At 46.0% G+C, this 26,040-nt stretch overlaps 1 protein-coding gene across 2 annotated transcripts in view; it reads left to right on the top strand.

Annotated features, from left to right (window-relative positions):
• Positions 1-2,974: 2,974 nt before the first annotated feature.
• Positions 2,975-26,040, top strand: part of MXI1 (MAX interactor 1, dimerization protein) — a 79,367-nt gene continuing 56,301 nt past the window's right edge. Inside the window, exons 1-2 of one of the 2 annotated variants that reach the window (XM_037001205.2) lie at positions 2,975-3,463; positions 20,997-21,129. In XM_037001205.2, the coding sequence (XP_036857100.2) occupies positions 3,202-3,463; positions 20,997-21,129 (395 nt within the window). In that variant the 5' untranslated portion in view covers positions 2,975-3,201. Of the gene's footprint in view, positions 3,464-19,254; positions 19,590-20,996; positions 21,130-26,040 lie in introns of those variants that run through there. The other variant, XM_017677559.3, reaches the window with a different exon arrangement.

The raw sequence follows: 26,040 nt of genomic DNA, 5'->3' as shown, positions 1-26,040 counted from the left end.
GGCAAATAAAAAGAGACAGTGATCTTGCTTTAAAATGCAAACAAGGTTGATAGAAAAATATTACCAAAGAGGCAAATAAGTCAAACAAAGAGACAGAAGATTTGGGAAAACAAGACCCAGCCTGAGCAGGCACCCAAGATATCTGCGGCCCTAAGGAGTATCGTGGCTGGCCTTGCTGGGCACTGCAAATAGTCACTGCTTTTCTTTTAAAGATTTCACAAGCTCTTATCAGGCCAGCCACCTCATCCCCTACCTGCTCTCCGCAGAAATTCCCAGCAAATTTCCAAAGAGGCCTGTTTACTTATGGAGTCAAAGCCCCAGAGAAAGTGAGGTGCAAAGGGTTTGAATGGCTCCTCCCGGGAAGCAAAGCTAATCGGGAATGGAACTGGACTTGTAACTCAGCCTCCTGGATGCCTGTCCCGTGATATAACCCCTGAAACATCCCTCTCTGTTGGGCCAGCTTTATTAGAGAAATCTGTTAATTGGGGGGAGGGACCAAGAGGGAGAGAGCAAGTAATGCTAATATGATTTAACACTTGATGGGCTCTGAAAAAAATAAGGAATGGGCTTTGAGCTTTAGCTTGGCACATTCATCCCTCCACATACATGTCACCAAAGTGAATATACACAACTATACTATATGTGAGACCTCGGGGCACAATATCACAGACTTTATGAAACAAAAAGGCATTTCTCCTGCCTTCACTGTGTCTCTTGTGGTGCCATTGTTCGATGCTAAGAAGTCACACAATGACAAAAAACAATGCCTCAATGATGGGGGGGGGAACTTGATTTGGCACCAGCAGTGGTGTTTTCCATGGGAATGATGGTGAGGGCTGTGGTTAACTGTGGGAATAGTGCAAGTCAGCACTTTTTTGTAGATTTTCTTCAACCATTGTTTATTTTGGCTTTGGTCAGACCCGTGGCCTGCCTTGAAGATTCCCACTGGGCTTTCTGAAGCAATCAGACCTATGAGAGATGAAATAGGGATAAATAATTATAAAACACTCTACCTCCGCCTTAGCCCTCACATGTGGGGTGTGCCTGCTTCAGTGGGTGTGTATATACACACATGTAGGTCACAGTACTGCATATATGCACATTTGGCCTGTGCCTCCACCAGGGAATTAAAGAGAGACCAAGGTTTTCTCCAGGTTAGCTGGCTCATTGTCTCATTATCTTTGGGGTAAGAGAAATCAGGGCTGTTTTGCACAAGTGCCAGTTTTTGAAAAATAACATTGGATGTAATTTGTTTGAAACTACCTTCCTCAAGTCCTTAGACATTTATAGATGTTTAAACATGAATAACTCAGGCTTGGTTCCAATAGGAACAAAAAGTCGTTACTGTAATTGTTCTGTTAATGGAAGGGTGACTTATTTCCACAGCTCTTAGGAACCTCTGCTCTATCCTAGATGAAGAATGCAGAGATCAACCAATGAAAATTTGTCACAAGATAGCAACTGAGAAGAGTAGGTGTCACATGATTATAGTATGATCCCAAATATGAATACATGGACTTTACAATGCCAATTACTGATTCTTCCTATAGTTTCAGCAGCAAGTTGTTATATTCTACAAATACACAAGGCTTTCCTGAAGGCTCTGTGAGGGTGTGTGTACTCTGAGTTGTATATAGTGAGTGTTTTACAAAGAAATGTTTTTATTTTTTAAAAAAATGTTTCTATTTCCTGTAAGATTCTTCCTGACAAAAGTATAGGAAGCTGCCTCTGAGTAGGGTGGCTGAGTGGCACAACTCCAGGGGGCAGCATTGGCTGTGTCTTCTACGTAAATGGTTCCCTTGGAGGAAAGCTCCAGGTGGCCTTGTGAGGTGACACCATTTCAGATGGGCTTATTTCAGAGGTTTTCCAAGTGCAGATGCATCTTGTTTCCTGTAGCTGGCTCCCCCATTAGAGGAAAGTAGGGTACCAGGCTCTGGTCTGTGTCTGAACTGGAATAAAAAGACCTTACTATGGGTCAGGAAGTGTACTAAGGGCAAATATGATTTAAGAAGCAGAGATTTCACAGGTGAGGAAACTTAGACCAAGAGAGGGTAGGGGAATTGCCGGAGCTCACAAGATCCATGCAGCAGAGCTGGGACTTGAACCCTTCTCTATGGCACTCCCCATTGGCCTTCAGCTATTCCTCCGACTCCACCTTACCTCTAAGGCCTGGAAAAGCATTCTTGGTTCCTGCAGACCTTGATTGGGTGACAGCAGCAGCAATGGAAACAGTGTCAACTGGGGTAGAGGTCTTCAGAGCCAAAGGTGGAATTCAGCTTGGTTGTGGGGGGGACGGTCACTTCTCCCTCTCTGTCCAATAAAAGGGAGCCAAGTGTGGTGGCACCCCCGTGAGAGCTTTGCACAGCTGAGCGAAGGCTGAGAAGAGGAGTGTGAAGAGAGATGCTTACATTTCCTCCCCCTTCCAGGGAAATAACTTTGCATTTGAAGGGTGAAAGAAAGAGTGAGTACATCTGTAACCAGGATTTGGATTTTGTGGCCTGGGGATTTCATTTGGCTCTGTGAAGGCACATACCGGTGCCTCTGCGTGTATGTGTAGGGGTGCGTGTACTGAAGAGAGGGAACTTCAAGTTCTATGTGATGGCCTTTTCGATTGGGCTTTTATTAAAAAAAAAAAAGTCACAGCAGCTACCATTCATTGGGGACCTACTACTCTGTGCCAGGCATCATGCTGGAGACTTTGCGAGGTGTTATTTTTATGTGAAGACAAAAAAAATATTAGTAGTTTGTTTTATGCAGGTGCACCCAGAAACACCGAGTATTTTTTCCATTCGGGTTAAAATACAGTGCTCTACACTGTGGTAAGATTTGGGGAGAGGCGGGGCAGGATGCTCAGCCCGGCTGGGGGCGGTCCCTGTCTCGCTAGTCTCCACCTTTTATTTTGACCAGTTCGGATGGTGACAGGCTCGCACTAGGACCCAGGCACCAGAGCGCCTCCGTCTGTCCTGTAGGTTCATTCAATCTCCCGTACACACAGACCCACTGCGAGACCGACACACACACACACACACACACACACACACACACAAACATAACTGCACGCAGCGAGGCTCGGGAAGTCAGGTCGCCTCCTCGCCTAGACGCCTCCTCCTCTCCAGCCAGCCGGGTCTCCCCTGGGGACCGGAGCTCAGCCGCGCCGCGCAGCCCCAAAAGACGACGAGCTCAGCGGACCCCGGTCCCTCCATGGGCAAACGCGGGCGGCCGCGCAAGGAGGCGCGCTGCGAGGGCTCGGGGCTGGCCCCTGCCGCGCCCCCGGCGCTGGCTGCGCCGCAGCCCCTGGCCCAGCCCGAGGAGCCTGCGGGGGCCAAGCTCAGGTGCCCCTTCTCGGACATTTTCAACACCAGCGAGAACTCTATGGAGAAGCACATCAACACTTTTCTGCAGAACGTGCAGATTCTGCTCGAGGCCGCCAGCTACCTGGAGCAGATCGAGAAAGAAAACAAAAGTAAGTTTGGGGGCCGTGGCTCCTTCTCGGCGCCCGTCTTTCTTGCTCGCCCACTCGGGCGACCCCTGTTGCCCTGCTCGGCCCGCGCCCCCTCCTCCCAATACACACCAGCGCATGGCATTAGAGCCGATGACACCGGAGAAAGGACACGCACAACAAAGCTGCTAAAGATGTAACAAAGACGACGGGGGTAGAGAGGGGCCTGCCGGAGGGTCTGCAGGTCTGTCTCTCGGAGGCTGGGAGCACCGCCGGCGGAGGAGCGGGGAGTGTTGTTTGCTGACAACTGAGCCGGGGAGCTCTCCTCGAGGTCGCCTTTCTTTTTCTTTTCTTTTTTTTTTTTTTCCGGAGCCTTCTCGGGCAGACAAGTGTTGTTTTTCTGTCGCTCGTTCCTGGGTGGGGTGGGGATTAGAAGCCGAAAGTTGGAAACCGTAGGCAGAGCTCAGCGGGTCCAGAAGGAAAACACAAACACACGACAACAATACCAACCACCAAACAGTCTCCTCGGCGCGGGCCCGCTGGGGCTGTGGGCTCTGCTTCTCCCTCCGGGCTACTTTGCTTTTCCTCCCTCTCGCAGCAGGGCTCGGCTTGGGCGGTCGCGTCCACGGGTACACTCCCCTGCGCCTCTGTTGCCTTGGGGTGCCACCCCCTGCCCCAAAAGAAACAAGCAGGGAGGGCTGGGCAGCGCAGGCAGCTTGCCCCCCCTACCCGCCGTCCTGCGCCCGGGAAACTTGGAGAGGGGGACGTAGCTGGATGGAAACTTTGGGATCTCGCAGGAAACAATAGTTGGGGAGGAAGGTGTGGGCTGTTGTGTGCGGTTCCTTTATTTTCCGGGAGTGACCGTGCAGGTCACGGAAGGCGAGCGCCTTCCTGGTCTGTTTCTACCGTTCCCCACCCTCCAACCCCCAGATTCGGGAGGAGAGTGAAGCGCGGTAAGGCGGTGGGGTGCTAGGAACCCCACCCTGGCCTGGCCTCCTTTTTGTATTTGTTTCATTTTTGCCCCTGCCAGCTGGGTCAAGTCATCTAGTGCTCCCTGGGCAGTCGACTCAGCGCCCTGACCGGACACGCGGGTGCGGTGTCTCCAGCACGGTCCTCACAAATAATAGCTGTGAGAAGAGGGAAAGAACCGAGGCAGATAGATCGGCAGACTAGAGAAAACCAGGCTGTTCAATCTGTCCGAACAAGTAGGAAGATCAATGAGACCGAAGAGAGAGAAAAAAATAGTCCGATTGCAACGTGTCGTATCTTGCAACCTACCCCCACCCTCTAAACACAACCACCCTCAAATACAAAAACATCTTAGCTGGTCGACACCCTAGACCACCAGAGTTAAAGTAACCGTGTGTTGGCAACGCAATTGTGCAGAAGCTGTAAGGCAAAAACAAGCATTTGTGTTGGGAGGTCGGTTGTGCGTTCTTTTCTTTCTCTTCTCTGCTTTCTCCGAGTGCCTATGTTGCGAGAAAGGCGCATCGCCGACTGTGTAGCTGAATCGGTTTGCGATTATTCATGGTTGGGCGGGTGTGTGTGTGGGGAATGGGCATTTGTCAGGAGGGTAGTTTCTGAAAAGCCAGCTCTGGTGTGAGCTGGGTGAAGACGTGGTTTTGTTTGATGTGTTCGCTTTTGTTGGAGGGGGGAGGGGCGCGATTCTTTAGCCCCCGGCCTGGAGTCCCGGGTTCTCCGGAGTCTGTACAGTGGCGCGGGTCCTGGCGAGGGGTGCACCCGAAGAGGGCACCTTGGCAGTGTCTGACATACCTGGTTTGCCTCCCCTCACCCCCCGCCCGAGTGAGGTGTACTGAGCTTCCACCGCGTTCCCCGCACAATCCCCCCGCTTCGCACAGACAATCGGAGACCTCAGTCCTCCAGCCGTCTGTCTCCCCGCCCCCGGCCGCCCTGGCCGCCGCCACCTCCTAGTTTATTCCGTGCCGGGGCTCCGGCGTGGCCACCAGTCACGTAAGCAGAGGGCCGGGCGCGCCGGGGCGGGCTGCCCCGCACAGGGCGGGCCACAGGGCAGCGGAGTCCGCTCCTCAGGCCGAGAAAGCCAAGGGGGCTTCCTCCTGGTCCCCCTCCCGAGGTGTTCGCGCTGCAAGCCCGTCAGCCCCCGAGAGGGGCTCGGGAATCCCAGCATCCAAGTCCAAGTCAACTTCGTGCGCGTAGTCAGCCGTTCGGCCCTCCTGCCCCCACCTCCTCCGGCCGGTTCCCCGCGGGAGTATTTTTAGCTCTCTTGCCTCTTTTCGCCGCCCCTGTTTGGTTCTGCATGACGTGATGCCAACGGTCCCCAGATTTCCCCGAGAGCGTGGGGCGCTGCGCCGTGTCCGGCTTGGCTGTGGGGACCCGCTCCAGGCCCTTGCCCCTTCCCCACCAGCTCACGCAGGCGAGAGTGACCTCCAGTAAACTATGAGCGAGCATCCACCGAGCCCTCTATTATCCTCCCTGCAAGCAGGAGCGGCCACGGGGGCTACTTTATCTTCCCTACTCTCGCCCTCCCCTCCCACTGAGTCTGGGTCTCCCGGTACGGAAAACGGCGAGCCCTGCATCAGTCTCATTTTATTGGGGGCGCTTCTTCGAGCTGGCTGCGCTCGCCGTTGTTTTCTGCTAGCTGCACACAATGCCCGCGCGTCACGGCGGTCCGCGTGTGCACAGCAATAACGCGAGTCGGGGGGCGGGTCGTGCGTGCGCCGGGCTCGGGCACTGCGGGTCGCTCCGCGCGCTCTGGGCTTGTTTTGCTTCAGAGCCCCGCTTTCCGAAACGCTTACATCATCAGTCACTGGGGGAGGGAGGAGGATCTGGGCGTTCCATACGATTCCAGCATTTCTCAGGTCCCCGGGTTTGGGAAAGAGGCAAGGACCGTAGCTTTTAAATTACTATTGTGATGGGGGGTGGCGCAAGTTTTGTTTGCTGGGCAAGTTTTTTCTTCTCTTTTTAGGTCACTACTGCAAAGGGCATTGCTCGCCGGCTCAGGTGCACAACCTCCCCGCCTTCATTTCAGCCAATTCCCCTGTAATCACTTGATCTCAGTTTCTCCGCCTCCTCTTCCTCCCCCTCCCAGCTAGAGACACATGGTTTCCACATGGAGACAAACTTCTTTCCTCTGACTGGACTTGACCTAGCTGCGTCGTGCAGCCAATCGACGGCTTCAGTTTCCTCTGACGTCACGCGTTGCTGAGGCTAGAAGCTGGGAGGTGGGGCCAGGAAGCTAGCCAGGAAATCTCTGGGAGCTGTAGTGCGGCCAGCTGGTACAATCTCTTCTTAAAGGGACGCTCTTCTCCCCAGGGACGGATGTTGATCCTTGATTCTCCATTCTCCATTTCGGGTTCTGAGAGACCTTCCCGAAATGCACCCTTAGACCCTTGTCACGAGTTCACACGTTCCGTTTTTACTGTTGTCTGGAAAGTACTTACTTGGCAGGAGCTTGCCTTATTTTCCATTGTCGCCGGAACTGCTTTTCATTGCCTCTTTGAGGTTTCCGTACTAGAAGTGTTCACCAAGTTGTGGCCACAGTGTTGAATTATTCCCAGTAGATATGGTTAGTTTTCAGTAGATATGGTTAGTTTTCTTGGGGCAGGGGATTTAAATTCAGTCAGTCAGTATTGACTGTCTTGTTCCTTATGTAAGGATTCCCTAGTATATGCAGGTATAGTCATTCTCCTGAAGGTCCAACGGATTTGAATCCCTAAGAATCTCAAATTAAAGGCTACCAGAAGTATTATCATGGGGACAGTTACCCTATTATCACAAATTCAGAAATTATATATAAATAATTACTGGCATCATTACCTATATCCATTTGAGGTCCAATGGAAGGGTAGTGACTTAGGACGGAGGGTAATTAGGAAAAATATTTACTTCCTGTTTTGTAAAAAGTTAAAACTGAAAGGGAAAAAAACAGATTCACAAAAGGGAGTTAAGTGCCTAAAAGCTGTTGAGGAGGCAAGTGGGAGCTAGAGTAATAGGTAAGGTCTAGAATCTAGGCAGAAATGTCTTGCCAGTGTTTGCCGAAGGTGGCTCTGGGGGCAATGCTTTACAGAAGAATGATTAGATGGGAGTCAAAGGTATGGATTGCTCTTTGGAGTGGATTACCTGGGTTTGAGGGTGAGGTGCTTTCCTAGGAGCATGAACAGGCCAAGGAGCGGCCTCTTCCTCCTAATGGAGGAAGCTGCTGCTGTTTGGTTTCATTGGGCCCCACCCTGCATCCTGACTTAATCTCCTCTGCTCCCTTCCTGCAGGTCCACCAGCAAGCAGGCTTCACAGCCACGACTCTGTGCTTGCCTCAGACTCTTCCCTCCGTCAAGAATGCCTTCATTCTGTTACTTTCGCGAGGGGTATCAGTATCTTACCCACCCTTTAAGACCTAGATCAGTACTCATCTCCTCTAGAAAGCACCCCTGGCTATTTCTTAAGTCACGGTAGTTGAGAGAATGAAAACTTTACAGTCACTCAGAGCAGAGCCCAAATTTCTCCTTCACTGCTTACTGGCTGTGACCTTCAGCTAGGTCACACAGCCTAGCCTCTCGGAGGTTACATTTTTTTGTAAAATGCAGATAACAATAACACCACATAGCCTCACATCATTGATGAACAACTAAATGAGGTGCTTCACTTAAAATATCTGGAATATAGTAGGTGCTCAATAAATAGTCACTTCTCTGTGCTTTGATAATCAGTATGATGCAATTCTCTACTTGCTTGCTGTGCACTGGCTTGATCCTCGTAGGGAGATGATTAGCCTCTTAAGGGAAAAGATCACCTATAGTATTTCAATATGTGTTACGGTTGCATATAACATACACTGGGCAAACAGTAGAAACAATATACATTCTTTGGTTGGATTTGCCATTTATTGGCTATGGCAGAGCAATCAGGTTTGAAGATCAGGGGACACAGGACAGACTTTGAGACTTAGAAAAAAGCTGGATATACAGATCTCTTCTAAGAAGGGAGGATGTCTCCCATAATCAACATAGACTTCCCTTGGGCTGTAAAGACCAGGGCCTGCAAGAAGATAGTGGTCAGGCCTGGAGAGCTGAAATGGCATAGTGTCATCAGCTGTGACCCTGAAACCAATCAGTTACTGGTTTAGAGAGCAGGAGACTAGGGCGACTTATGCTAATGTTAAGCAGTTCACATTTCTACATGGCAGGCATCTTATGATTCATTCATTCATTCTACAAATGTGTACTGAGCATTTACTATGTGCAGTTGTTGCTTTGGAAACTCTGCGGGTTGATTTATGGTAGAGATGGAGTAGGGTATTTCTTTTTGGTGGAATTGTATAAAAAGCATTCTTAAAGCCAGCTTCTTTTTCCTCTTCATCCTAAATTATCTTCCCCAGATTCAACTTTCTTTCCATTTTTAAATATTCCTCCCAATGGTAAATGCCAGAAGTGTACTTTTGAGGATATTGTTGTGGCTCTGGATCTCCGAGACTGGTAGTCTGTGTAGGGACCCAGGGAAATGGGGCAGGGCCTTTAGGAAGTTGGAGGTGCTGAATGGGGCCTTTCCTGGTTTGGGCAGAAAAGTAGGCTTCATCAGCTCCAGGGAAAAACAACAGTTGCTCATCTACCTTACTTCTCTGCCCAAAACACTCTTCCATTGACACACCCTGAAATTTTTATCTGAAGATGGCTAGGCAAAATCTGGAGGTAAAACTGAGGGAAATGAAGAGAGTGCAGCCTTCGGCAGCAGCAGCTAATTGCAATGCATAATATCAATACTGGCTACCATTTATTGAGCACTGACTATATGCCAGTGTGGGGCTAAGAATGCATTATCTCCAATCCTCACAACAACTCCATGACATATGCAATTTTATTACCCCCAGTTTATGGACAGAGTAACCACGAAGCAGGGATGATGTGTAACTTGCCCAAAGGTCACATGGTTAGTAAGTGGCAGAGCTGAGTTTCGAACCTAGGCCTCTGATTCCAGAATAAGCCTGCAATCTTAATAACCGTATGTGCGTATGTGCATTTTCCAGCTAAGGAATGAAGTCTAGCGAGGTGAAATGACTTGCTCAAGGTCATCTAGCAACATGAAGCAGAGCTGGTATTTGAAATACCCTGTTGGTTGTCCAAGGTCTTCCTGCAAATACTCTGCTTAGAAAAAGTTTAGAAGTGAAGCTGGAGATAGAATAGCCAAGTGGAGAGGGTTTTTTGTTTTGTTTTGTTTTTCAGAGTTGTCCAACTCTCCTGGCCCTAACTCAAGTTCAGGCTCCTAGGAAACACCACCCCCCTTCGGCTGCCTTTCCCAAGTCTGTCTTCTGGGCATATTAGAAGACTTGGGCGGTTGCTATGGTACTGGGGCCAACAGCAGGTTCATCAAAAGCAGGGTCTTTTGCCTTTTAAAAAAAGCTGGGCCCTGCAGAAACGAATTGGCCACAAAGATTTGCATCAGTCATTGTGGCTTGTTCTGTTTTAGATCCCCCTGCCTCCCCACCCTACCCCCTTTCCCTACCACCACCACTTTCTATAAATACAGTTGGATAAATATTGATTTTAAACTGGGTTTCTGTAGGAGAAGCACATGGTTGCCCTGGCCTGGTCTTCACTTAGATACCACCAGTATGCCAGGCCTGACACACCTAAACCCTGACAGCTCTGGCTTCAGAATGACCTGTTTTGGGGAGGTGAGTTGTGGTTTTTGGTTTTTAAGTTAAAAAAGAAAGAGAGAGAAAGAAAAAGAAGTAAAAAAAGAACAACCCAGCAAGAAATGGGAATCTTCTTGCAGAATGAAGAAAGTAATTTTCAGGAGGCAGGAATCGGGGGAGGTTTATCGCAGTCAAGACTTCTGAACCATTCTCTTCCCTTTCCCATTCTTTGTTCCACTGCATTTTGGGTTTTGTTGTTAAAGGAGGCAGGTGGTAAGACAACATCAGGGCCAGAAGGAACCCCAGAGGTCACAGAGCATCCATCATCCTCATTATACAGAAGGGCAGACTGAGGCCCAGAGAGGGGCAGTAGCTTGCCCCAGATGGCACAGCAGACGCAGAACCAGATCTTTCTGGACTGTGTACCTGTCACCTGATGTGAGAATGGGTCCCAGGCAGAGCCCCAAAAAGGGCTTTTGTTTTACAGGTTAGGTGCTCTTAAAGTCAGCAATTCTCAAACTTGGTTTACAGATCCTAGGGTGTGTCTGGTTGTTGCAAAGGTCATTGCAACATTCTCAATAGCCTTTCAAAATTAAGCTAATTTGAATCTGTTATTTAGAAAAAATATTGTCTTTTCTTTTACGTGGGTTGGTGGGTGGGATGGGAGAAGTCCAAAGGTGGTGGCAGTGACAGGATGGCTACCCAAGCCTTAACTGAAGAGAAGGAATTCAAGTCTTCCCTGAGGGGCCTCCTTCTGAGGGTAGAGGGTGGAGCTCTGGGCTCATACTGGAGAGAAGCTTCAATTCTGCAGGGACCGACACCTGCTCTCTGGCACTTCTGCTACTAAAGGGAAGTAATTGTCTCTGATATCATTGTCCCTGAGTGGCCTGGTTGGAGGTGTTAAAGCTGTCAACAGCTAACTTGATCTCTCTGGCCAAAAATAATGGGCACTGGCCACCATCCTCTTGAGCTGGAGGCCCCTTGTGTGCTTCCTCATCGTGGCAGAATGCTGTGCTGGGCCCCTTGCTTGTGAAACATTTTGAAAGTTCAGGTGACCCTTGCTTTGAGCAATAAATCTCCAGGAAATATATGTAAATAGGATCCCTTTTTAAGAAATTTAAATTAGAGAACCTCTCTTTAAAAGGCCCTTGTGGCAAATACTTTTATAAAATGTGGACTTATGTTGCATGCCAGGGATTCTCCATAAATCTGTTCTGTGAATTTATTCATTAAATTGGTATTTCAGGAGCACATGCTGCTTTATGTCAGGCACTGTGGTAGGCCCTGGAGGTACAAGTCCCTGCCCTCATGGAGTGCATACCCCATTTCAGTGCCAGATTTTAGAAATCCATTTTCCTTAAAGTGAACCCCTAATGTGGGATTGCATCTGACTTGGGTTTTGTGTCTGGTTCTAGCATCATTACAGATAGAACAAATATGTATCTTGGACTTCCAAAAGGGATAGTTCTTCTACTCCCTGAGATGACCCCCTACCACCCCTGACAGCTTTGTTTAAAATTCTTTTTGTTTCCTGTTTGCCCTTGTAATTTTTACAGATCTGACTTTTTTTTTTCCTGCCTGAGCTTTCGAAACCAAGTACTATGTAAGCAGCCTTGTAAATATGCACTTTCCATTCACTTCTTTACAGATTGGGGCATTCTGCACTTACAGGATGGTCCATAGCAGTATTCCTACCAAGCCCACTCTCCCATACAACATGCCCTTGGCTGCATACCTCTAATGTCCAATTCCAGGGTCTGCTAAGGAAATTTAAACATGGCAAAATTAGAAAGATAAACACGGTGTCCTAAGAGAGATTGGGAAATTCAAACTAAAGCCAATAAAAGGAGATTTGGATTACCTACTATTTGAGATATTTTGCTCTGTGTCTTCATTGCCTTTAGCAAGGATACTTGCATAAAGATGATTTGGGACTATTTTAATACTGTTGCATTAAAATAGAAGTCATGCCCAGGGTGGCTCTGGCCATGGGTAGCAAGTGGGAGCTTGTGGGGCCTTTGCTTTTCTTTCTATCTACAGGGGCGCAGAACTACCTTATAGCATCCCTGTATTATCTCCCTTTTACCTCCAGCACACCTAACCATCTCCACCATATTTCTTGACTCCCAAGATTCTGAGTGCTTTGCATACAACTGTCTTTCATTCTTTCCACCAGCAATAAAATTTAGCTCAATTTGACAAGTAGTTTCTAAAACCCGCCAGGTGCCAGGCACTGAGCTTGGTGCTCCCAGTGTACAGTATGTATGGTCTCCAGTTCCAGTTCATATTCCAGTGCAAATGATAGGTAAATGGAGACCAATAAATAATTCTTGTCTATCTCCTGGAAGTCTGATAAGCTATCCCCAAGGGGGCTGCTGACAAGTACAATGTCGTTTGTGTTTTCCAAAGGAGTAGTGATAATGGCCTCCTTTTACTGAGCAGTTACTATGTGCCAGCACAATGCTAAGTGTTTTACATTAAATCCTCACAACCATCTAGTCGGGGGTGCTATTATTATCCTTATTTTATAGATGAGGAGAGCCTTTGCCTTAGCAAAGCTAGCTTTCCCAAGACCACATACTAACAAAGTGTGGAACTGAGACTTGAACCCAGGTTTCTCTTTCCTGCTAGGAGAACTTGGGGCTCTGAGAGCAGCCTCAGGGAGCAAGAGGCAGGAAATGGATTTGGCATGTTTGAAGTGCAGGCTGAGGGTCCCCTTGGAGGTGCCTCCCTGGAGCAACTTCCTCTACTTCCCACTCATCCGAGGGCAGAGAGGGGACAGCTGAAACTTCCCAGGGCTCTGTGGGTGTTGATGCTGAAGCCAGAGAAGGCCCCTTTTCTGGAGGGTGATCGTCTAGGGTGTTTCTCCTTGTACGTGCATTACCACCTTGCCAGGCACCCCCTGGGAAACTCACCCAACCAGTACAGCTCCTGTGGCTCTGCACGCTAGGGTGTCGGGGGTGTGAATCCACACCCTGTCAGGCTATACTAGGTTTCCCGAACTTGTAGGGCAACTGGTCTGGCTCATGCTAGGAGCCAAGGGCTTCTCCCAGAGAAGTTAGAGGAGACAGGCAAGTGGGAGCTGCAGAAATGAGCTACGAGCACTGGCTGCCACTGTGACCGTGCGGGCCAGCTGGTTCCGGTCAAACAGCGCAGGTCCGCCCTCTTCCTCTACTCCACCAAGATCTAGGAAATGAGAGTGATCTTAAATATAACTGAGTTCATGTCACTTACCTCTTTAAAGCCCTTCAATAGTTTCTTTCCTGTGTCACTTCGAATAAAATCCCAGTTCCTTGCATGGCCTTCCCCCTTACTGTTTCGAGTGAGTGTGGTCTGAAGATGGGCAGCCTCAGCATTTGCTGGGAGCTTGTCGGGAATCAGACTCCTAGGCTCCACACTAGACCTGCTGAATCTGAGTCTGCATTTTTCCACAATTCCCAGGTGCTTTGTGTGCTCATTCAAGTTTGAGAAGCTGCCTAGACAGTACCTGTGATTGCCCGTGAGAGCTACTCCCTCCCCCATTTATCATTTATCCTTTATCCTACTTATCACAATTTATACTGATTTTACTTGCTTATCAGTCTGTCAGGCTAGAATACAAGCACATTGAGGACAGGGACCTTAAGTCGTGTTGTTCATTATTCTATCTTCGGCATGTAGCTTGGTGCCTAGCACATAAGAGATGCTTAAGGAATATTTATTGAGTGAATATTGAGTTCTCTGCCTTTGACCGTCTGACCTAATGTTTTTCAACAAAGGAGCTATGGTGATAGTCCTTGTGTGGCTTAGTCCACAATACTGCAGGATTTAGTGTCCTTAGCTCCCCCAATGCCCACCCAGAACCCCCCAGTCACTGCAGCAGTCAAGAAAAACACTCCTACACATTTCTAAAGCCACCTAGGGGGATGTAATTACTCTTGATTGAAACCATTGCTCTAACCAATTTTGTTTGACCTCATCTTATTGAGCATAGCCTAATGTATGCTGTAAGGTCTAAGAGTTAGAAAATCCAGATTTGAATCTGTTCACTACTTATGTGATTTTGGGCAAATTGTTTGACCTTTTGGGACCTCAACTGTGAAATAGGAATCTCAAAGGTGTGCTGAGGATTAAATGAATTGACTGTCTAAGCAGCACCATGTACGTTGTTGGTTCTCATTACGCAGCTAATAGGAAAATGGAGGCATATTGTTTTAGGATCTCTGGAGAATCCCAGAACCCCAGAATCAGAATGCTGGAGCTGGAAGGGTGGGTGAGATCACCAGTGTCCTTGGACAGGCAAGGGCCTAGTGTTTTTATTGTAGATAGTGCAACTGAGGCTGAGAATTCAGCCACAAGGCAGCAGGGCTGGGTGTGTGATATAGTGACCTGTGATTTAGTTACTCCTTCCTGGGAGGGAGTGATGCCAAGGGGTTGGGGGTACAGTAGGTCAACTCTATATAGACCCCTGGCAGGGGACAGAGGGTTACCCAGAGTCATGGCAAGACTGTGGGGCATCCTCTCAGCAGCAGGGGAAGGCCTCTGAAAATCTTTTTTTTTTTTTGAGGGTTTTAAAACCAAGTTGCATCTAACTTTGAAAGAATAGGCCATCATATCCAAAACCTGATAAATGCGATAAAAAATTAGAGAATATTTTTGCATCCAAATATAGATGCAAACATTCAAAACAAAATATTAACTCACAGAATGAGCAGTGTTTTGAAATAATAACATAACATGGCTGGCCAGCATACATGCCAGAGAAGGCTGAAAGTCCCGAAATCTATCAGTCTAACCAATCGTAACCACACATTAAAGGAGGATCATCCATGACTACAGCAACAAATGAGGTATCATTTGAAAAAAGTATTAGGGGGACATTCCTCAGAATGGAGGGAAACTGCTTCCACACAATGAAGCTGCTCACCTGTGGTGGTCTTTGAAGTGGCGTGGTGGGGTCAGGTGCCTGGCTTGCGGTCATGACCAGCAGAGGAGTTGATTCTGAGGGCTAACCTTTCCTTAGGGAAGAATGAACCTTGAACAGAAAACAAAAGCAGGCTTTGCATCTCTTTGGAATGTAACTTGATATTTAAAGAATAGGGCCTTCACAAATTTAAAAGACCAGAAAACGCACTCCACTTTATTTGTTTAGAAATAAATACATTTTATTTTATTTTTATGAATAAATAAATCTAACCCGTGCTCCATCAGTTTGCAATCGTTGTGTTACCTTGCGTAAATTACCATACCTCTCTAAGCCTCAGTTTTCTCATCTGGAAAATGGCGAGTGGATTGAGGAAATAACCCTGCTGACATAAACATATGTGAAATAAACCATGAAGTGTTATTTGGGGGAACATTCACTTGGTATAACCTTAGAAAAATTCTCCCGAATACCTTATCAGTTGTACCTCCAAGTGGGGTTCTCTGGGTAAGCAATTATCTTAGATGTGTATATTAATTGAGTCCTGCAATGCAGATTCTTCTTGAATCCAAGTTAATGCAAAATAGAAGGAAAAGGGCATTCGAGAGATTAACACATCCATTATGACCACTGAAATAGGCTGTTTTAATAACGGCCGTTTAATAAAATGTAAGAAGCCCTTTTCTAAGGGGGAGGCAATAGGCCAGGGTAGAAGTCATGTGCAGCTGTTTGAGCCTCTGCCAGTGGACTGATCTCACCAGCAAACTGAAGCTAAAAACAAACTTCTAGATTCAGAGATCTCAGATTAACACTGCCTCCCCCTGCCTTTTCTTCCCACCCCCATGTCTTCTCTTTCCCTTTTTCCCCAGCTCAGGCACCTGGGGTGCTTGGTGCTTTTCTCTGTGGTTGGGATGTCAGCCGGAAGCCCTGGCGACTGGAGCCCTGGGAGGCGGCAGCTACCTCTCGGGTTTAGCATTACGTCATCCCTTCTAGACCCAAATTTATCTCGGCTGCACACAGACCCGCAGCTCTGAGCTGCCACTGACTTGAGGAGAGCTTACACATGAAGTTAGGCAAGGCTGACTCACAGAGCAGACAGAAAGGTTTTCTGTTGCTCCTCACGTTTCTGGGCTCTGAGGGGAGAGATGGGAAGGAGGCTGTCGATGTTTTTTGAGGTGGGGGAAGGAGGGATGTACTGCTGTTATGGTTCCCATTAAGGAGCTCAGGACTTACCGTCTCCTGTCCCCAACCTTGATTATTTGAATATCCCCATCCTTAAAGATAATTTCAGAAAACACTGCTGGGCACTGTAAGCTCTTTGCAGTTTCAGGGGAGTTCTTTTAAGCACCAGGTGTCACCACACTGACTTTGGACTTGTGACTTAATCTCATGGTCCCTTCCTATCTTTCAATCATTCCTGTCTGTGGAAAAGATACAACACAGACCAGCTTCCTTCACTATTATGAATCTGCAATAAATCATTTGGAAACTTGCACTGAGTAAACTGTTCAAAGAAAGGAACCCTAAGAATCAAGAGCTTTGCCTACTTCCTCCACAAGGCAGATCGTCCCTATCTGGGCTGTGTTTGTTATAGGCTTGGGGGTTTGGGGGCACATTTTCTATCTTCAAGGACAGAATTAGAGGCTATGGGTAAGATTCCAGGTTCTTTTGTTGGTCTTTGGAAGCCTTGTTCTTCCTCAGTTTCCATCTGCATTTGTAGTGCAAACTGGATTCATCTGAGTAAAAGAAAGAATGACTGTCTCTGGGTTTCTCCAGGCTGGGACTGGTGCTGAGGGATGGTTTGTGGGTAGCAACACTCTTCCAAGGTTAGAGCCCCACACTTTGTGCTGTGGGAGGCCCTCATGGGCAATGTCCAAGCAAGAACTCCAGGAGTCAGCTAGAGCCGGGAGAAGGAAGTGGGCATCTTCAATTGCTGTTACAAAAGCCTGGATATTTCTGTACACAAACCAGCCCTTAGCACGGCCCATTGCCCACCACCACCATCACCTCTCCTCTTCTTCAGCATATGCAGGTGTCATTTTGGTGACTGTCATCCTGCTTTGCATTTCCTCATCTCCTTCTTGGCCATGGCTCTAAAAGAAGGGCTAGTACATTCATCTGGAGGTCAACCATGAAAGGCCAGGCACATGTACTGAGCATCCTGCTTTCTTTTAATAACCTGCTAGGGCTAATGACATGTGGATTTAGACCCATCTTGAATTCATATGTATTTTTCTTCATCACATGTCCCACAGCTTACCTCACACTGGATAGACTTTTACATGTCATACAACTACTACCACTTTTAAGTTCATGGGGTAGCCCATAGCAATTTGGGATCTAAAGCTTAAAGGGGTTCTGCAAATGGTGGGAACTAACTTCCAAACTAATAATTTCTCCCCTCGACAAACAGATATTCTGAGTGAATAGGTATTTTCTTTTAAATAATTCCATTCTTCCCCTATCCAACATATCCCTTGTTGGTTGTTACCAATACCCAATTGGAAAGCCCAGATCTGAAGCAACCTAGCCAACAGCTGAAAAAATAGTCTGTTTCAAAGACTTTACAAAAAAATGATTCTCCTGTGGCCTCTGAGCACCTCTCATTTTGGGTCTCCCTGCGTTTGATGTAATATCTATTTGGTTCTTAAAAGTGGTGCCAAATGTAATATTTAAAAGGGCTGGCAGAATTTTGCAGCTTTTGACCTCACTGGAAATCTTGTTCACTTTCAGGGGGTGGGGAAAGGAGAGGGTATTAAAATGCAGCATGAAGTCCATGATGTTTTTGAGAGTAAGTTTTTCATCCTGAGATGGTATTTTCCATAGTAGCCACTGGAATGACCACAGTGAAAGGGAAATTCTCACCTCACCAAGAGCTTCCTGATATTTTGGATGTCCACTAAGCAGGTTAAAATAATCAGATGGGAAAAAGTTATAGATGTTGACACATTTCTTAGCTTGCTCCTAAAGCATTCAACAGTTATGACCCTCTTGCTCTTCTTCTCCCTAGACCAGTGGTTCTCAACTAGGGGTGATTTTGTGCCCCAGGAGACACTGGCAATGTCTGAAGACATTTTTAGTTGTCACACCTGATGGTTGTTGGTGTGCTACTGGATGTAGTGGGAAGAGGTCAGGGATGCTACTGAACACCTTATGGAGCACAGATTCCCCCTCACCCCCAACCCCATCCCTCACGAAGGAATTATTTGCCCAAAATGTCAAATAATGCTTAGATTGAGAAACTGTGGTTTAGACTTTGAGGACTTGTTAGATTGAGGGCTTGGATAGTGTGTGGTGGTGAAGGTAGGCATTGACAGTCTTTTCATGGGTCCCTGTTCTCTTTAGCTGCTGCTTTTGGTTCCTTTTCTATGCAGATTGTGAGAGGAAACAATTATCATAGCTTTATTTATTGAGTGCCTTGTACCGAGTGCTGGAATTATTCAGTCTTCACAATAAGCCCTACTGACTATACACACTCCTTGAGAGCAGGGTCTGTCTCTATTTCGTTACTGTACACAGCATGTCTAGTACAGTGCCTGGCACATGGTAGGTCCTCAACATTTGGATAAATGTTGTAATTACATCCATTTTATACATGAGGAAAATGAGGCCCGAAAATTCTACACAGCTAAGTAGCAGAGTCGGGATATGAACTGAACCTGTGTGACTTTAGTAGCAAATCACTTACTCACTAAATTATATTCCTCACTTGCAGCACCAGAGAGGTTTTCTAGCCTCTAAAATCACTGGTGAGGGGCTGAGCAGAAAGAAGTTGTTTAAAAAATACAACAACAACAAAAAAAAACCCCAGAAACTACCTCTGTGTGGAAACTAGTGGTAAGAGCCTTACGGAAGTACTCTCTGGCTCTGATAGGCAGCTGATTCTGAACAGCGATTTTGGCTTTTCAAGTGTTCACGTGTGTGCTGTCCGAGCCGCGCATTTTGCGGATGGGAAAACCGAGGCGCCTAAGTTTCATGAGAAAGTAGTCGTAGATGCATCACTGGAACATAGCACTTTGGATAAAGAATGCTCCAGCCCTTGGGCACCAGCCGGGAGTCTCTGAGTAAGGGGCTTCCCGGGAGTAGATTTAAGCTTGCTCAACTCTTTCCCTCCCAGAAGCAAAGCTCAGATCACCTCTTAGTCTTTCCACCCTGGAGAGAGCAGCCAAGCGGGACTACATCTCCCAGCGGCCATTGTGAAATTCGGCAAGGCGTAGGCGCTGTGGAGCGGCGTGCGCACCCGACTCCCGGCGTGCAGTGGGCGGGGCGGGACTACATTTCTCAGGAGGCAGAGGAGGGGCGGGAGGGGGCGGGTCGTGGCGGTGCTCCCGCCCCTCCCCCGTGCTCGCTCCGAGAGGTAAACAAACCGCGCGCGGGCAGCGGGCGGCGCGACTCGGGTGGCGGGCTCGCCGCGGCGAGAGCGGCTGAGCGCGCGCCGAGCTGCAACCGGGCTACCCAGCCCGCCAGCCCCACAGGTCCCGGGGCGGTGCCGGACTGTAGCCGCCAGAGGCGCCTCCTGTCGGTCGGGGAAGTGAGCACGGAGAAGCCCCGGTCGCCCCCCGCGATGCCCATGGAACTGGTGCGGATGATCAACGTGCAGCGCCTGCTGGAGGCGGCCGAGTTTTTGGAGCGCCGGGACCGAGGTAACGGCTGAGCGCCGCCGCCTCCGCCACCGCCTGAGCCCGCGTACTCCTGCTTCGCGCGGGGAGTGTGGTGCGCGTGTAAGGAGGAGCGTGTGTGTGAGCGGTGCGCTTGTGAGGAGGGGTGCAGTTGTGAGCGCTGCGCTTGTGTAGAGGGGTGCGCGTTTGAGGGGGGGGAGTGTGAGGAGGGACGAGTGTGAGAGGAGGTGCAGGTGTGAGGGATACTGGGAGTGGAGGTACACTTGTGAGGGCAGGTGATTGTGTGTGGGGAGGTGAACATAGAGGAAGGAGGTGATTGTGAGGGGAGATGATCGTGTGAGGGAAGGTGATTGTGTGTGGGAGGTGGTCCTAGAGGAGGTGATCGTGTGAGGGGGTGGTCATGTGAGGGGAGATGGTAGTGTGAGGGGAGGTGATCGTATGAGGGGGTGATCCTGTGATGGAAGTGATCGTGTGAGGGGGTGATCCTGTGAAGGGGGTGATCGTGGGGGGAAGGTGACTGGGACGGGATGCACGTGTGAGGAGGCGGGCGCGTGAGAGGCCGCAGGTGTTGCGGGAGGGTCCAGGTAAGTGTGGAGGATGAGGGGCAGTGAGGGAAGCAGGGGCAGAGACGGTCTGGGAGACGTGGTGAGAGGGGTCAGGACTGGAGGGGTCGAACCAGGAGCGGAGGGAGGAGGGAGGTGCTCCGAGGAGAGGGTGGTGGTGGGTGAACCAGAGACTGGGAGAAAAGGGGAAGGAAGGGACTCAAGGGGGGGGCCGGCGCAGCACCGGGAAGGGTGGCCTAGAAGCGGCTGAAAGCAAAGGGAGGGAATGTCTGATGAGGAGCGGGAGGAGGAGGTGCGCTTGTGGGGAGGGACCTCCGAGAATCTGTGGTGGGAGCAGACGGGATTCTTCTAGGAATGGAATTAAAGGAGATGCGGAGAGACTGGGCCATGAAAGTCGGAACTCAGGGAACGTGGTGTTAGGAAAGAAAATGTCCTTGTAAGACTAGGTGATTGAATTTGTGAAGTGAACATGTGGGCAGACACCTAGAATGGGGAGAGTTAAAGGGAAAAGGGGGGCTTTGAGGCAAATAAAATAATTGAGATGAATGGTAACTGGTCTCAGAAATAACGATGTTTGAGTCAAGATTTCGTAGAGGAAAGGATTTTGGAGAGGCAAGAGAAATTACTTGGTTTAGAGGAGGTATTGGTACACCTTGCAGGCGGTGGCTTGGGTCTCTATATAATGTCACAGGATTGATGTCCAGGCAAGGACTGGAAAGTTTTTATCTTCCAACCAGAAGGGTGGAAAAATTTTACCTCTTTTTCTTCTCCCATTTTCAGTAACCTGTTACCACAAGGATTTAAGATCTGTGAATCCATGGATATGGGTATGTTCCTCTTACATTGCTTTTTCTTGTTATCTCTTTAGAGTGTGAACATGGCTATGCCTCAACATTCCCCTCCATACCGAGCCCCCGGCTGCAGCATTCAAAGCCCCCACGGAGGCTGAGCCGAGCACAGAAACACAGCAGTGGGAGCAGCAACACCAGCACTGCCAACAGGTAGCAAGCTGGGGAGTTTGAGAAAGGGCACCTAGAGGGAGGAAGTACATGCTCAGGCAGAACTGGTGGCCCTGCTGCCCTCAGTTCTCTACTACCAAGAGTGGAACAGCATCAACAGCCAAATGAATCCCTTTACCATCATTCCTAGGGATTTGGCCCCTTTAAAATAATAAAGTCTAGGAATCATAACTTGACTGTCAAAGGAAAGTAATAGAATATGGAAAGATAGCCAGAGAAGTTCTTACTGGGATATTAAGTGGGGAGGTCTGTGACTGAGAGGGACAGTAAATTGACAGACCTGGCAGCTTGTGTCCATGCATGTAACTACATGCTAAGAGTTGTCTTGGATCAAGTTTAAAGTTGGATGACCTAAGAAGAATTTTAAAAAATCAGAAATAGCTCAGGGAGGATATAGAGCAGAATCAACAGTTTTGTTAAAGGAATAAAAATATTTAGGTAGAATAGGAAGTTAGTGGGTATGGTCTATTTGTTGTTTAAGGATGAAAGGAAGACCATGCTGTGAAAGTTTTGTCTCATATTTAATGATAGGATTGAGTTGGTAAGGAACCTTTAAAGCCAAAAAAAGGATGGTGGGGAGAAGATGCTTATTCTTCAGTGAGAACAGATCTCTAGAAAATGCTTATCTGGATGTATTCAGATAGAGTTGACTTCCATTTTTTGAAAATTTTTGGTAGTGTCTGGCTATCTCTTTGTTCCAGAGGGCCAGTGAATTCTAAGGATTCATCTCACAAAGTTTTCAAAAGACCATCTTGAAATCCATAGATGCTGCCTTTTTGTTGATTAGAGAAATTAAATGAGACCATTTTACCTGATTTCAAAAGTTTTGTCTAGAGAATATAAATACTCATTTTGGAGGGGTGCCGAGCAACCTCTGGGTAACATCATTTGCCAGAAGGATTTGGGGAACTCCAGACAGGTAGTTTGGGTAGCCACTTGGGGAGGCAGGTAGAGTTGGAGTAGTGGCTCTTATTGATGCAGAAAACTTGAGTCTCCTGTAGATAACAGAGCTTAAAAGGTTAGATCTTCTGAGTCTGCAATTCTAACATCATTGGGCATAACTAGAATTCACTGTTCTCCTTTTAACTTATCTTTAAAGCTGTGTCTTTCCTTTTTGGCTTCTTAAGACTATTCTGTATTTTTTTAACTTAATTTTTAAACTTATAAAAATAATTAGCTATAGTCTTAAAAAGCTGTATTTATGATTATGTGTAGGTCTAGAGGGTTATGGTAGGTGTGGGTGAAAATATGTAGTATGATACGCAGCATTAAAAAATAATGTAAGTTTCTTGTTCTTCACAGTTTCTCTGGTTAAGGTATCAGCAGTTAAGATCTATATTCAGGAATTTATGGGTTTTTCAATCTATTTGTAGATTTAAAAAAAATTTTTTTTAACCTAGAGACATGGGAAGAGTACCAAATAAGAAACCAGACCTTGTTTCTGTCATTTTACAAGTATTTGTTGAGTCTTTCTATTTTTTAGAAATAAGGTATATGATCTCCTTACATTTTCTCTCTGTTCCTTACTGTTCTCATCTGTAAAATGAGGGGATGGGCTACCCACTCACCAAAGTCCGTTCTTTCCTGAAGTTCTGTGACACTAATTTAGTGACAGTTTTAGAGATCAGTTACTATATTAGCTATTAAGCATATCACCCCGTCATTACAGTTGTGACATTTTTGTTAATAAATCAAGGATTACAGAAGCATAAATAAGGTGTGTATTTCTAGATTTTACCAATTATGTTATAGGTCATTAATAAGTCTGTCTTTGTCATCTGTTGACTTGTACTTTGCTCAGCCTGGGGTTTTGACTAAGTGATGTTTCTCTTTCATGCTAATGTTCCTGGGTTAGGATTCTACTATTGTGTGTGGTACCATAGTGTGAATTACCATGTGTTTTAGTACAGTATTTCAGAAAATTTGTAGAAGTATAAGCATGCTATGTGTTCTTACAGTACCCAAGGGAAAAAATGCGTACATTAGTTCACCTAAGACTAAGAAAGGTCATTTTTCATGGTAATACAAGTAGAAAGAAAGAAAGAGAGAGAAATACATTTTAGAATATATTATGTCAAGGTCCACCTATTTATGTGGTTTAGGTAAGACCTATAGATGAGAACTAGCATGTTTAAGTGAAACACTAGAAACTATTTCTCCTTGCCATTTATTTAAAATTTCTACTTCATGGAGTAGGGGAGCCGAGGATCAAATTCTAGTCCTGGGGTACTTGGGAAATAGTATTAGTCCATTTTTAAGTGGACACAATAGATTTCCTGTTAACTTTAAGCCTATAACTGAATTTAATAGAGATTTTAATATACTGGTCATACAAAGCAGACGACTTGTAAAAATTTCATTAGTCGTCTGAAACAAGGAAAGGAGTAGAGTTGATGAGTATATGTGTCTTATTTTCCTGACCAAAAAGCTACCTATGTGGAGGTTGTTGTTCCTGTTATGCATCTTGAACACCGATATCTCATATATCATAAAATGGCATTTGTTTCCCTGACATTGTAGCATCTTTAAGCTATAACTTGGTTAATTTTTTTCCCCCTAATATTCTCAAGTATAATAAGATATCCTGATATAAAATGTTGTTTGATAAATTTATGCTGACAGTTCACTTATAATATTATAAATTCCTATTCCTCCTTTCCCACAAGTCTTGAAATCTTATTTCCTTAGGAGTGCAAGGGAGAGAAAACAAGAATGAAAATGTAAATTTTCATTACCTTGAAAATCCCACTTATTTTATCCTTTGGGATCCTTCTAACTGACATTTGGGAGATTAGACCAATAATATAAAAATTATTGTTTAAATACACAGTCACAAATACCTCTTGAGTCTGACTTCTCTTCTCTTACCTTCATTACTACCCTCCTAATCTAAGGTGCCATCATCTCTCACCTGGGCAATGCTGGAACCTCCTAACTTGTATCCCTGCCCCAATTCTGGTGAATTATATTGGCCAGCCCTCTTTTAGTTCCTTCAGTACACCATGTTTGCTTCTACCTCAGTGTCTTTGCACATACTCTGTTCTCTGCTAGGAATTGTTTTTCTTCCCCTTTTGCCAAATTATCCCTATCTAATAGCATTCTTACTTCAGCTTAATCATAACTTCTTTAGGGAGTTACAATTCTTCCTCATCTGCCAAAGTAGATCGGGTAATCACATACCTTATGGTACTTCTACTTTTCCTTCACAGTGTTTATCACAGTTTATAGAAATACAGTTATCTGATCAGATAAATTCATGTCTCATTCATTGGACTAAAAACTCCATGAAGGTAACAATGGAATCTCTTCTGTTTAAAGATTTATCCCTAGTACCTGTCACAGTGCCCTCTGTACACAGTAGGTGTTTCTTAAAGAGTGGAATGTTTTCAAACTCCAGGTAGACTGTCCTGATTTGGAACTGAGTTTCTCTTTTGTGCTGAGTATTGTATTAGATTCTGAAAGTAGAAAGGATGGAAGAATATACAACTCCTGCTTGGGCAGACTCTCTGATTACTTTGTATTCTAAAGGACATTAATGATAATACATTTGGAAAGGAAAACATATAGTTTTTGAAGAAAAAAATCTCCAAGCTGCCAGTTCTTTGAAACAAGTTTATTATAGCAGACTACAAAATGCTACAATTAGTTTTAAAGAACATTCATTATCATCCTGTGTCATGAAATTGAAATGATACCCAAACTTGTATATGCAAAGAATCATAATTCTGTCAAATGTTGAGAATAACTATTGGTATGAGCCTGTGACATATAATAGTAATTGCATTATTTTAAGGCAACCTAGAAAGTAGTACCAATTTGTGCTTGATTTTCAAGATGATGAAAAATTCCTTCACAACAGCAGCAGTATTTCAGTTCCCCCAGTAAAACTGAAGACATTGAAAACCAAAACAAATTTCCTTTTGTTTGTAAGGCTTTAATTTAACTTTCCTTAAACTACTGAATAATGAAATGTCTTAGTCTTATTCTAGAAGAAATGTTTGTATTGTTATATTTTTAGCTTTATATACTTCTTGGCTATTTTATTCATGGGTTATTCGTTTTTTGGGCAGTGCTGGTAAATTCTTTTTCTAGGATAGATGTTGAGGATTTATTCCCAGTGGAAGTAATTTGAGATTTGTTATATGTTCTGTTTTTATTAAACATGTACCTATTTGTTCACAGAACAATTGAATTGAAGCCTTATTTTTATTTTTGTGAAATTTCTTTCTACTTACTATATGTTTTTCAAATTTTCTATATTAAGAAATAGTTTCTGGATCTTTGTTCAATAGAAAACTCCCAAGGTTTCAGGATAAGAGTGGAGAACAGTAGCAGTTAAACTCCTGATGATGTTAGTATTATTTTTTAGTATTTTCCACATGTTGAATGATTAATACATCCAGCATGATGTGTTGTCTGATACTCTATCTTCCACTAGAGCCAAGTTTAAGTAAAAATTATGAAGAATTTCTTACATACCTGATTCTAAACAAACCCAGACTTTCCATCAAATGCTTCATTGAAGCATAAGTTTGCTCTTGCTGGGTTTCTTAAGGATGGATTCCTCTCTGGAAGTAGCCTTTGAAGGAGGCTTGCATGAGCACACCTTATCAGTCAGTAGGACAACTGCCTCTGTTTCTATTTGATAGGAGATCTTTTGCCAGAATATTGAATATATGATGTGGGAGATCACAGATCGTAGAAAGGGAATTCAGTATGTTATCTGGTATAGTTCTCTGTTTTATGAAGGTAAGATATTATCACTTATTTTCTGGTTAAAGTGTGTGTGTCCTAGAGATGGTAAGTAATCTTCCCAAGTCATAGCTATATACAGTGGTTGAGTTTAATATCAAGCTGGATTTTAAGCAGTATATGTATCATTCTAACCAGACA

The sequence above is a fragment of the Manis javanica genome, chromosome 7 (assembly GCF_040802235.1).
Source record: "Manis javanica isolate MJ-LG chromosome 7, MJ_LKY, whole genome shotgun sequence".
In the NCBI taxonomy this organism is placed as follows: domain Eukaryota; kingdom Metazoa; phylum Chordata; class Mammalia; order Pholidota; family Manidae; genus Manis; species Manis javanica.
Note: the sequence above shows the minus strand (reverse complement) of the source record. Positions and strands in the feature narration are given on the sequence as shown.